This window comes from Delphinapterus leucas, chromosome 4 (assembly GCF_059928025.1).
Source record: "Delphinapterus leucas isolate spDelLeu-1000000601 "Yukka" chromosome 4, BTC_Dleu_Yukka2, whole genome shotgun sequence".
Taxonomy (NCBI): Eukaryota; Metazoa; Chordata; class Mammalia; order Artiodactyla; family Monodontidae; genus Delphinapterus; species Delphinapterus leucas.
In genome coordinates, this window is record NC_143132.1 from 126,197,080 (window position 1) to 126,211,196 (window position 14,117).

The 14,117-nt window shown below is 40.3% G+C and overlaps 1 protein-coding gene across 1 annotated transcript in view; it reads left to right on the forward strand.

Annotated features, from left to right (window-relative positions):
• The window catches only part of SLC9A9 (solute carrier family 9 member A9), a 558,734-nt gene that overhangs the window by 287,555 nt on the left and 257,062 nt on the right, over window positions 1-14,117 (forward strand). Inside the window, exon 9 of the mRNA XM_022582689.3 lies at window positions 1,843-1,931. Coding sequence (XP_022438397.1) covers window positions 1,843-1,931 — 89 coding nt within the window. The remainder of the gene's footprint in view (window positions 1-1,842; window positions 1,932-14,117) is intronic.

Here is a 14,117-nt window from a genome sequence, read left to right on the forward strand (position 1 = left end):
AAATCAATGAAATAAATGAGATGATGTGAATAAAACTAGTGTGTTCCTTGCCCACAATAAGCATTCAGCCAATCTTACGGCCCTTACCTATCCTTTATTCTTTGTTACTTCTTTTTGTTCTCAGAATGCATTTGTGCACTACCCACATGCCCCTCCCTTTTTATTCACTACTTCTCTGCAGATCAATATATAGTCAAAACGTTTCCACAACAGTGGGAGGTCGGCTAAACCTCACCCAGAGAAACTTCCAACAGACTGCTGAATCAGCAGAGGTACATAAATTGCATTTTTAAAGAAAGAAAGAAAACTACTTGATGACAAAACAACATGCATGGCAATCCTTCTAGTTCCTTGAAGTCCTTGAAGTACTTCAGTACCCCCAAAGTTTCCCTGGTACTGGTTGTTTTTTAATAGAAATTCTGTGAAGAGAGAAATATAGTATTTCATAAGCAGTTTTCTCTTTGAATTTCTGAAGAGAGGCTAGAAAACTGAAAAGTTACCCAAAGCGACTATATAAATGCTTACTGCATATATTATTTCTTGGCACAATTTCCTAGTTGTTTTTATTCTTTTGCCTAAAAGTTTGAAGCATAATATTAAAAGGAAATAAGTGATGTAAATGTATTAGACAAATATGTCTTAGCAATATTTTATCCAAAGCCAACGCCCAAAATAACCAACATGTAAATAGAAGCATACAGTGTACATATAAAAAATATGCTTGGTTCTTTAAAATTCTTTACTGCAGAATTTTTATTTCATTTGAAATGTCAGTATTCAGTTCACATATCTCTATACTCTTAAGAATCATCAGCATTTAATTTATGAGTGTTTTTAGTTGGAAAGAGTCTGCTGTTTAAAATTCAATTCAATCCCCTTGGTTTGGGTTGAAGACTACTTACATCTTGTGTTTTTCCCAAAGCCCTCCTCTATGCCCAGTTTCCCATAGCTAATCAAATCTTTAATCCAAGGTAGCATGCAGCCCCTACCACTTCCCCACCCCAGCTCAGGGGCAATAACACAGAGAGTAACAGAGCCCAGGGACAAATAACACATTTGTCCCATGGTTGTTCCTCCTCTGTCCCCTGGCAGCATCTAGGGTATGTGTGGCTTCATGTAGCATTTAAAACTGGGTATAATGATGGCTTAAGAAATAAATCCTGCAACCAGCCAAGAAGCAGCTGGGGGCCCACTGTGGATAAGAAGCACACAAGAACAGACCAGCTTACCTTCAAGGAGTGTGTGCCTTGGACGTGTTCACGAGATTATCCAGCAGCAGAAAGACAAAGCCCCCAGCTTTGCCAAGGAGGTGTAGAGGCAAACAAGGATCTCTTTCTGGGCTTGGCAAGTAGGAGTATTGGCAGAGGCAACTGAACCCTTGTAGATGCCTTAGGTTTATGACTCGTGGTTTTTAATACTAAGTTATGGAATGATAGGAACTTCTCAGGCTCCTGAAGGTACACAGTGGAAAGCAAATGTCTAAGCAAATATGCCAGCATTTAGTATAAAATGCAGCCGAGTAGCTGGCACTAGCTGTGAGAGGCCTGGAATTGACTATACAGTCTTGTTCATGGGTTTCCAAGTATAACTTTCCTAACACATGACCAGAGAATCATTTATTCCCCAGGAAGAATCTACTTCTTAACGCTTTTCTTTAACTTTAATCCTGTTAAGTTCCATGTTTAAAGTAAGCAGCCAGGTTTACCAAAGGTTTCATCACCATAATTATTAGCAATTTTAACTCTACTGATGCCAAGTCTGTTTTCCAGCTGGGATAGCCCTACCCCTTTGACTTAGATGGGAAAGAAAATTGATTTTGACTGGTATGTTTTTAAATTTCAGGGATAGTTGCTGTTCTCTTCTGTGGAGTCACACAGGCACATTATACCTACAACAATCTGTCGTTGGATTCCAAAATGAGGACTAAACAGGTAAAAGAAAAAACTCACTACAGGCTTTGTCTCTTTTCTCAGTGTAATTGTTATGTGGCAATTTCTGGCCGGGCACTTGGAAAGAATTTCATTAGTAAAGGAAGGCAGTAAGCTGAAGGCTTCGTTATAGGTTGGATATTTATAGATTTTTTTTTTCTTCAGGATAACTATTAACAATTCTCTTGGTAAGCAAAAATATAGTTATAATAGTCTCTCCCTCCTGAGAAATGTGGAACGTAGACTGTCAGTCTTGAAGATGAAAGGCCCACCGTCAGTAATAATTCACAGTCACTTACATGTCAAAGCATTATAAAGCATGTGAGATTGGGTAGTTTTATAGAAAGAAGGAAATGAAGAAGGATAAGGAAGTAATGTTTGGTCTTTAATTGGGTGCTTTTGCTTTCAAGTAAACTCCACTGCCAGTTGTCACACAAGCAGAATGTATCTCCCATATGCCAGGAACACATCTGTTTTGATATTGGCGCATAAACACTCACAGATTCCTTCCACAAACATTTGCTGCATCACCACTGTGTGCCAAGCACTGTGCTTGGTACAAGGAATAAAAGGGCAGATAATATATGAACCTGCCTTTAAGTGGTTCATTATCAAGTCTGTTGAGGAGGATAAAGATGTGCAGTGAGCAATTAATTATCCACAGTGTGATAAGTACTGAGATAGAAATGTCTATATAGGTTGTTTGGGGAGAATTCAATAGGGCCTCCTCCCATGGTTAGGCCTGGGAAGGTGAAGAGGAAGTTTCCAGAGATGATAGCCCAATCTGGAGCTTGAAATACAAATAGAAGTTAATTAGGTAAAGATGTGGGATCCAGCGGGGGATGAGAAGGTAGCAGGAAGGGCATTCGAAGCCAAGGTTGTAGCATGGACAAAAGCTCTGAAGCAGTTTACTGGAGCACTTTAAATAGTTCTATGTGGCTAGTGAATGGGGTAAGGCTGAAGTTAGTGGAATATAGTATGCGATGAGACTGCACACACAGCCAGAGACCAGCTTATTGAAGGACTTTCATACCTTGTGAAGAAGTTTAGACTTTAACCTAAAGGTAATGGGGGAGTGGCTCTAACAACAGAAATTTATTGTCTTACACTTCTAGATGGTAGAAGTCTGAGATCAAGGTATAGGTAGGATTAGTTCCTTCTGAGGGTTCTGAGGGAGAATCTGTTCTATTCCTTGTTTTTACCTTCTGGTGGTTTTCTGACAATCTTTGGTGTTCTTTGGCTTGTAGACACATTATCCTAATCTCTGCCTTCATGTTCACATGGCATTCTCCTTGTGAGCATGTCTGCCTCTAAATTTACCCTTTTTATAAGGATACCAACGATACTAGAATAGGGACCCACCATACTCCAGTATGACCTCATCTCAACTTAACTAATTACATTTTCAAGGACCCTATTTCCAAATAAGGTCAGATCCTGAGGTACTGGGGGTTAGGAATTCAACATGTGAATTTAGGATGACATCACTCAGCCCATAACAGGAAGTCATTGAAGTGTCTTAGGTAGAGTAATTTTCGGATAATTGAAGTTCCATTTTAGAAATATCAACTGACAGACAAGAAGAGCACGGATCAAATGGCACTTGTATCAACTAGCTTGTGCTGTATAACAAGCAACCCCAGTGGCATTTAACAATAAACACTTATTTATCGTGCATCTGCAGGGCTTAGCTCTTTTGATCTGGGTTGATCTGGGTGGCTCTACTTGTCTCAACTAGGATGGTTCACTGTCTGTGGGTTTGGCGGGGCTCTATGCTAGAGTGGGCTTGTCTGGAGCACCTTAACCAGTGCCCCGTGTCTGTCATTCTTCTCCTGGCAGAAGAACAAACCCCCGTGTGCCAGTTCATTTCAAGCTGCTGCTTGCATCACATTTCCTAAACATCCTATAGGTAAAGAAAATCACATGGCTGAGCCCAGGGTCAAGGGGCTGAGCAGGCCACTAGCTCACAGTGGGAGAGCACTGTAAAGTTACATGACAAGGAACATGGATATAGAAAATTATGAAGAATAGAACCAAATTATTTCAATCTATCCCAAAATGCAAATGGAGGTAGATAGGCCCCTATAATAAGCCCAGTGATGCTGAGAACATCTGATGTTGGGGCAGTGGGAGTGGAAAAAACCCAAAAAGACATCTAAGCAAACCTGTGATTGGCTAGGCATTCCTAAACAGTTTTCGAAGACTTACCTTAAAGCTCTGTAAAATGGCTATTGTTTTCATCCTTCTCTCTTTGTCATGTCCCAAGCTCAGCTGGACCTGAGCCCATCTCCTACCTACCCAGCAGGGACTCTGCAAGGTCACCCTTGTCTCTGCCCATCAGAGGACACAGAAGATGCAATTACAGACATTTTAAGGAGCCCCAATTTTAAAAAATGAACCAAAAAACTGATACCAGTACCTAGAAACTTCCGATACATAGTCTCCTAGGATCCTTTTAATTATGGAGACTCCTAGCATTCTCTAGAACTTAAAGGGAAATATCTTGGGCTGGTTTTTCCTGACCTCATATGGTTCTCTGAGCATTTGTATTCTGAAAGGCTGAACTCTGTTTAGAGACTTGCACTTTTAAGTCACGCTATCTAGACCACTCAGCAGAACTTCAAAGATAACTCATCTCATGGCGAGACAGCAGCCCAGCACCTAGGGGAGACAAAGCCAAAATCAGTGCCCCACAGCCTTCTGTTCTCCTCTGAATGGCTTGACAAGCACTCCCTGATGGGCTGCCAGCATCCATTTTTACAGCAGTCTCCTTTAGGGAAGGAGATTTTTACAAGTTCACTCTTTAACATCCAGATAATTGCATCCCTCCATCTTTGCTCTCCCCATCGCCTTCTTTCCTGGGTGTCTGGTTCATAGTAGGAGCTTAATGAATGCTAATTCCCTTCCCTTCCCTTCTCATACCTTTCTCACTTCTTTTCTTTCAGGATCTCTCATTTTCTATTTATTTTTTCTCGTGATATGTGCATACATAGCAACTGTGCATATTTATACATGAATATATATGCATACATCTACACATATATTCCCCACTCTAGCATATAGAGCCCGAGGTCACCATTTTAAAAAAACAGTGAGATCAAGTACTTTAATGAACTTCACAGATCAAAAGTCCTTGGCCACATCTGCACCAATGTAGCAAGCAAAGTTTAAACTCCATGTGGGAAACCAATTATAAATTGTAAAGAAAAGCTGAGGCAGGTATTATAGAGATTGCCACTGTTTCCTTTTGAAACGGACAAAGGTTTAGAAAGTATTATATGACAACACATGGTTACAGAATACATTATCTTGCTCTGCATCTCCCTGAGTTGTGTTCATTGTCAGTGGGAGAAATCGCCTCTTTGCCTCTGTCCCCAGGACTGTTTAATGGGAGTGAAGGAAGTCAATTAGTGAAGTGTAGGAAAAAATCAATGAAAATCAACTTTGTGTTATAAAACCCTTAGTTGTGGGCTTCCCTGGTGGCGCAGTGGTTGAGAATCGGCCTGCCAATGCAGGCGACACAGGTTCGAGCCCTGGTCTGGGAAGATCCCACATGCCGCGGAGCAGCTAAGCCCGTGTGCCACAACTACTGAGCGATGAGAAGCCCGCGCACCGCAACGAAGAGTAGCCCCCGCTCACCGCAACTAGAGAAATCCTGTGTGCAGCAAGGAAGGCCCAACTCAACCAAAACTAAATAAATAAATAAATGTATATATAAAAAAAAATCCTTAGGTAATATGATTTACAAAAGAATTTTATTCCTGGACTGTGCCTAGATCAGCTAATGAAATGGCTATGTCTGGATACAAAGACTTTTGAGAATTAATATATCCTTTGTAGCTTCAAGAATTAGAGTGCCTCTTTTAAACTGCAGATTTACATTAAAATATGTTTTGTAACTGATAATGACCATCTAGATGCCGGTGAATTGATTTTCACTCCAAGCCATGAAGAAACATGTAGCATCACTGTGTGTTAGGCACAAAGCAGCATAATAGAGACATTCTTGTGCTGTTACCCACCATGAGGATTTCTATTTTCATAGCAAAGCCCTCTAGTAAAGAGTATATGAACATACGTGGCAACCCTTTCCCTGGGCTCAAAGCCGTTTGCTTACTTTAGGGTGTGCACATCTAGCTCTAGAGACAGACAAATACTGCAAGCCCTGACTCTTGACCTAGAAACTGAGAACCATTAGAGATACTCGAGATGGACATCAGCACACGACAGTCTGTGAGCCTAGAGGTCTCACCCTGAAGCATCCAGAAGACCGCATACCAACCTCCTGACCCCACTCACACATGTCCAGGCCTGCCTCCCAACCCCTTCCTTCCTCATGCCCTCACCCGCTAGGCAGGCCTGGGAGCTGATAATCTGGGCCAGATTCCAGGGTGTTTCCATCAGCTGTCTCTTCCTGGCCTGAGGCTAACTTGCAAAACCATGTACCTCTCTACCATCCTTTTTTTTTTTTTTTTTTTTTAAAGATTAAAGGGTATCCTTTAATTTTTTCTCCAAGGTTTTGGGTATTTTTTTTAAATTTATTTTATTCAAGTATATTTGATTTACAATGTTGTGTTAATTTCTGATGTACAGCACAGTGATTCAGTCATACATATATGTACATTCTTTTCCATTATGGTTTATCACAGACCTACCATCCCTTTTAATTAGAATTTCTCCTTCTCTTCCTGCAGTTTCCACCTAAAAATTACTTCTACAGATACACATGGGTGTACAATGTTAATTTAAATAATTAACATCTATGATGCATTAACATGTACAAAGTACTTATTTAATTTTTACTTACTTCTCTACCTAAGTGGTAGCTCTTCTTATTATCACTGATTACCTTCATTCATTCATCTAACATTTTGTGAGAGCCTATTTTGTGCCAGCCGCTCTTCAGGGTGCTGGGATACAAGAGTGAATCAAAAAGAATTGCTAGTAGAGGAGTTTGGAGTAATCAAAATAAATAAGCAAAACATACAGCGCATTCACGGTAAGTTATAAGGCCAATGATAAAGCAAGGAAGGGAGGAAGGAGTGTGTGTATATGGGAAGGCAGGGTTGCTACTTTAAACAGCGTGGCCAAGGAAGGCCTCAAAAAGAAGGTGATCCTTGAAAGAAAGAAAAGAGGGAGGGAGCTATGTGGACATTTGGGGCAGAGCCACCCAGAAATTGGGAACCACGTACACAATGGCACCCTGGAACAAGGTGACCAATGTGGCTGAGGTGGAATGTACCAGGGGAGAGCATGAAAGACAATATCAGAGCAGTGACAAGGGGCGGGTCCTGGAAAGCCTGAACAAGGTGGAAAAACACCAGAGGCTTTTAAGTTCAGGCATGGCATGATACGATTTAAATTTTAAAAGAAGGGAGGTGTCACGTATTAACTGGAGAAGATTGCAAGATAGCACATTTGAGGGACAATCGACAACCAAGTGCTGATTTGTTATATTTGAGATGTGTATTAGTCCCCAAAGCAAAGCTGTTGATAGCCAGTTGGACAAAGAATTCTGGAGTTCAGGAGCGAAGTTTAGGCTACAAGTACAATTTTAGAAGTCACCAGGATCGAGATGATATTGAAAACATGAGGCTGGCTGAGATCTCTAAGGAAATACTAGAGGAGGGATCCAAGAACCAAGCCTTGAGGCACTCCAATGGTGGTAAGAAGAGTCAGGAACCAGCAAAGGAGACCTAGAGGGAGAACCCAGTAGGGAGAAGGAAAACCAAGAAAGTATGGTGTTCTGAGAGTCAGATGAAGAGTCTCCAGAAGGAGCATGATGAATGGTGCCAAATACTGCTGAAAGGTCAAGTAAGGTGAAGAACATGAACATCATTGATGACATTGATAAGAACCCTGTCGGTGGAGTGTCAGGGTAAAAGCCTGAATGTAATGGGTTCAAGAGAGAATGGAAAGAAAGAAATTGGAAACTGTGTGTATAGACGAGTCTTTCAAAGGATGGGGAGCAAAGAAATGAGATGATAGCTGGAGGGAAAAGTGAGGCTGAAAGACAAATCGTTTTATTTATTTATTTATTTATTTATTTATTTATTTATATTTTTTTGCGGTACACGGGCCTCTCACCGTTGTGGCCTCTCCCATTGCGGAGCGCAGGCTCCGGACGCGCAGGCTCAGCGGCCATGGCTCACGGGCCCAGCCGCTCCACGGCATGTGGGATCTTCCTGGACCGGGGCACGAACCCGTGTCCCCTGCGTCGGCAGGCGGACTCTCAACCACTGCGCCACCAGGGAGGCCCCGTTTTATTTTTAAGATGGGAGAAACAACAGTACTTTTGTATGCTGATGGGAATAATACAGAGTAGAAGACCGTGTGTTAGAGGGTTTGCCAAGACTTATGAGTGGCAGAGGGAAATTTTTAACTTAGATTTTTTGACTTGTAGTTCAAACTATTTTGCCTTTTACTATTCTTTGATTAGTAAATGCGTTTAGTAGCAATTGGGGGGCTTAGCATCATTTATTCAGTAAACCTTGAGTGGATGGATAGATGAATGAGTGAATGAATGAATGTTTGGCTATCTTTATTATCCTTTCAGCTACTTAGTCATTTATCTTATATTTAATTCTGTCATCTCTGAAAGTCTTTCAGTGCATTTTAATTTTTTTATTAAAATATAGATCGAGATGGACATAGATGTTTTCGTGCATTTATTTTTGAAAAGCCAGATTCTTTGCCTAGCATTTATCGGCAAACAATGACATCTTCATTACAGCACATTCTTTCCAGATGCTTATTTTATTTCCATTCCCCCCAGATGATATTTTGAGTGTTTATCACCATTGAATGGAAAAGCAGCAATGCAAATCCAAATTTAAATTTCCAATAAAAAAAAAAAAGACAATGGGAGCCAAATTAGATGTGCTGTGCATGACTTTGTAAAAAAAAAATTCAAGAAAAAGAACAGGAATGTGGGGAAATCCAGATGATATGGTGAAAAGAACACTTAAGCGAGAGTCCAGAAAGCTAGTTTGCTCATTATCTCTACAACTAATGGTGGGGCCTTGGATAATTAATTTAACACCTGTGAGCTTCAGTTTTCTCATTTGTGAAATGAATGATTGAACTATATGACTGGGTTTTAAGGAGGATGCTGTAAACCTAATAATTCTCTGACTTGACATAGAGCATAAAACACGCATCTCGTTCCCTCTTCCAGACTGGAACGGGCAGGGATCACTTGATTGCAGTGCAATGCATAAAGATGAGAGAAGCAGTCAAAGTTTGCCGTTGCTCTTGTTGACAAATTGTTGGGCAGACCATTGTAATAAGCTGTCAAATCAAATCCAAGGATGAAGCTGTAGAACATCAAAGTCCTTGATTTATCCTGGGGTGAAAAGTTTCACTGACGGCTGGGTACTTTTTCCTGGAAAAATTCTCTGTTCCTACCTGAATGATTGTAATGGGTTCTTCAAACACTGCCTGCTTCCTTGGGGTGGAGAGAACAAAGCTTACATTGCTGCCACTCAGTGTCAGGGTCTGACTGAAGGGCTTCCCAGCTTTTCATTTCAAGCATGGACTGAGTGTGGACTAAGCACCGCCTGGTTGCATGGCAGGCACCATGCTAGAATCCAGGGAGACAAAGGCAAAAAAAAGGCAACCAGGGGACTGAAAGAGTATGCAAAAGCAGAAAACTAAGAATGATCTTGACAAGTCCTAGAGACAAAGGGATAGCGCACTCTGCCTGGGGCTCAGGTTCCCTTGGGGAAGTAGATAGGGGTGGGTTTGGGCTGCTGGTGTAGGTTGTGGAGCAGGAAAGGGAAAGGTGTGGGAGAGGGTTGAGGATTAAAATGGAGAGGTGAGTTCAGGTGGACATTTTAGTGTCTCACTGTGCTACGTTTAGGAGAACTATATTCTTTTTTTTTTTTTTTTTTGCGGTACGCGGGCCTCTCACCGTTGTGGCCTCTCCCGTTGCGGAGCACAGGCTCCGGACGTGCAGGCTCAGTGGCCATGGCTCAAGGGCCCAGCCGCTCCGCGGCGTGTGGGATCTTCCCGGATGGGGGCACGAACCCGTTTCCCCTGCATCGGCAGGCGGACTCTCAACCACTGCGCCACCAGGGAAGCCCAGGAGAGCTATATTCTATAAGGTTCATACTTGCTTAAGGCTTTTAGACATAGAGATGATGATAATAATCAGATTTGTGCCTTACAAAGGTAATGAATGTAGGATCATGAAGGAAATGACATCAACCCATGATATCAATCTCCCTGCTCACCACACTTCCTTCTGATAAATGCTTACATATGTAACGTCTAAATTTATCTTAACCTTCTGTGGCTCTAGGTATACTTTTGTCCTGTCTCATCTCTTAGGATGTTGTGGTCTATATGAAAAGTTTATGGAAATTTACCATTTAGTTTTGTCTTGAACTTAGGAGTTGCTGAATTAATAAATAAATAAATGAATGAGTGAATGAATTATGACCTTTAACATTCCAAGATAAAAAATAGAGAGGGGAAACAATGTATGCTAATTAATAGTTTTATTTAATTCTGATATGATGCATTAATTTAAATGTAATGAGTTGGATGTACAAAGCAAATGTCTAGGGTAATCTTGAGATATTGAAAGAAAGATCAAGTATAATTCCATTGCTTGTTTCCTGCAGTGTGCCTCTGCCTTATTGATTTGCATTACAGTGGTTTTTGATTATGGTTTTGTGCAATTTTTCTCCATCACTTTTAACAAAAGCAAGCTCGTTTCATCCCAGTTACCTGTTCTGAGGCACAGAGTAGAGAGAAAGTCGGGGGCAACAATGCCCCTGTCTCCCTGGCTTCTGAGAAGTAAGATCAAAGATATCTTCATAAAGCATAGAATTGCCATTTTTAAAAAACTCTAATTACATTTCTTTTGTCAAGATTTCTACCACTTTTCTTCTTCCCTTCATTCAAAGTACGTTTAAAAATACCATCCTAGAAGGGTTGAATTCATAAATGATGGCAAAGTGCTTAAATTTCTCCTTAGCTAAGCTGGTGATTCTTTCCAATGAAACTCATTATATTGTATAAAGGACATTTAGTAGTTCAGCTAATAAGTGTTCTCTTTTAAATGCTAATGAGAGTGGAGCTCCCACATAATGGCAAGAACACACTGTACTTTCGGTGCCCAAAAAGAATTATTGTCTGTGAACCCCTAGTTAAGAAGCCGTATGCCACAACCAACTTGGATTATAGTAGGGGCCACAAATGACCCTTAGGCGCCCTCCGTAGTAGGTATCTCCTATATGTCAGGTACTAGGGCCCAGGGAGAAATAAAGCCAAGTAAGACATGAGATGTGCTTTCCCTTGAACATTTTTCATGTAAGTTTTCTTGTCTGATAAAGTTGTAACATAAAGGTACCATAACTTCTCGATTAAATTTTAGCTACTCTTTTAACCACACATCTGTGTTTGTTTATCATAGTATATAATTGCAGTTGAGAATTTTAAGTCATAAAATCTAAGAAGTTCAGAGCAAGGTGGGAATATAAAGATAAACTTTTAAACCCAGAATTATGTTGGAGGAAACTGAAGCCCAAAGAAGTTCGATGGCCTGAGGGGTAGAGTCAGTTCTGCAACCCAGGGGCCAACCTGGGCATAGACCAATGCTCAAGGGATATGCCCTGCAAGCTAAAAATACCCAATACCCACCTCCAAAAAGCAACCTTTGGTGTATTACTTATCTATTGCTGTGTAATGAATTACCCTAAAATGTATCAGTTAAAACAACAAACTTGTACTATTTTGTATTGTTTTTGAGGGATCAGAGCCTAGGAGCATCAGCTTAGCTGGGTAGTTCTAGCTCAGGGTCTCACATGAGGTTGCAGACAAGCTGTTGGCCATGGCTGCAGTATCTGAAGACTCAACTGGGCCTGGAGGATCCACTCCAACATAGCTCACTCACATAGCCATTGGCAGAAAGCCTCAGCTCTTCACCATGTGCCTTCCATAGGGCTGCTTGGGTGTCCTCATGGTGTGAAAGTAACTTTCCCCCAGAGCAAGAAGAAAGCAGCAATGCTCTTTATTAAACTACTCTCTGAAGTCACACACTGTCACTTCTGCCATATTCTGTTTGTTAGAAGCAAGTCGCTAAGACCAGTCCACACTCAGTGGGAGGGGAATTAAGCTCCCCCTCTTGAAAGGAGGAGTTTCAAAGAACTGTGAACATATTTTAAAACTACCATGGAGCCTGATGCCATTTGGGGAAGTGATTTTTTGATTATGGTTTCAATTTCTTATATAATTGAATACTTGGGTTTTCTGCTTCCTCAGTCAACTTTACTTTCCTAGTAAACCATCTATTCTCTCCGGCTTTTCAAAAATTTTAATAACAACAATTGTTGAACACTATTACCTGGCATTATAAATATATATTTCACATAAATTATTCCAATTAAAATTCACCAAAAAATTCAGGAGGTAAATAATAATATTAATCATATTTTACAAGCCTTAGAGAAGTTAAAAAGTTCACCCGAAGGATAGAGTTGTGCACCATAACCCATTATTATTTTAATGTCTTTTTCATATATTTGATTGTAGACTTTTCCTGTAGACAGTGATGTGTATGTATTTTCCCCCTTCTTTAATTTATGAAACTGCATATTATACTGATCATTTTAAGAAATAGCACTTGGATTTGTTTATCTATTCTACTGCCATGTTCTCTAATTCATTCCTTTCTCCTTTTATCACTGTCATTTTCTTCCTCTCCTTGGGCTTCGCTTCTTCCTCCCTGTCCCCTTTGTAGATGACAATGAACCCAAGTAACCCTGTCCTTGCCGACCAACACTCCTCCCTTTTCTCTTCTTTTCCTTTCTCAGCCTTAACACCAACCAGAGACGGCCTTGATGGGTAGAACCAGGAATGACTTTTCTTTTTCCACCAAAGTATCGATGCTGTCACATCTCCTATCCTATGCACCTCTTTGTCCTGTGACAGATATTTTTTTCCACTTTGCTGCTGTTGTTTTCCTCTTTCTTCAGGATTCATCAGTTCTATATCTGAGTCACCTGCCAGGACTGTCTATCTCTACCCAATAGGCAACACTTTGGGGATCCATATTAATTAATTAATTTCTTGCCAACATGATTCAAAGCCTTCTCTTAATTTTTGTCTTATCTTAACCCTAAGAAAGTATACTTACCTCATTCATCATTTTCTAAAATTTAATTTTTTACTACGTTTTCCCCAAAATAATGGCTTTGTATTCTTTACCACTATGTAGGGCTTCAGCCTCTCAGAGGGATGGTCCTCTCGCTCTCTCTTTCTCTTGCCCTTTGTCCAATTTTTTCTCTCATTTCTTTCACCTTTAGAAAACAAGAACAAAAAATCATTATTAATGCTTAAGTATTAACATATAAATATATATGATCCATGTCCTTCTATGTATGAGTCTGATTCACTGCTTAATGGGAAAAATTTATCTGAATAGGTTTTAAGAGATCGGCTGGCCTGGTCCCCATTTTGATGACATTCAAGACAGATGGTTGCTCATTATTACCTTAAAATTTCTAAGGATGGCAATGACATAACCCCCTTGAATAGCCCATTATAGTTTTATCACCCTGCTTGACAGGTGCAGGTATGAAGGGCTTCAGTCTCATAATGGCATTTTGGGATGATAAATGGAAATTACTGTAATCTTTCTACTCATTTTAATTAAATTTGATTGATGCAGCACAGAAAACATCAAGGCTGAATACATGCACCGGAGCGTGTGTTTGTTAAAGAATCTGCCAAATTTAAGGATGCCATTTCCTTGAAGATCTTGAAAGATGCAGCAAATGGATTTAATAAAATGTTAAGTCTTTGTGCAATTCCCTCAGAAGAGAAATTGAATTGCTTCTGGAGACACAGCTCAAAAATCCAAAAAATCTCATCAGTGGAGAGATGATACAGAACTCCAAATTACCTGAAAGGAAAATCTAATAAATGAGAATAAGACTTTGGTTTTAGGAAAGTCACTTAATGCAATTGTTCTGGGTTGCATTGAGAAAGAACTTGATTGGAGTCAGCAGTGACCGATCTGTTCTTGAGGGAGAAGAGAATGTCCCTTATTATGGACTGCTTTAGCAGTGAACACCCAAATAACAAACTATTCCTGATGTATTTTTCCATTGGTTCCAAGATGTTAAAAATTATGCTTGAAAACACACTTCTTTTCCCTTTTCGTACTGTGCCTTGTTCCAT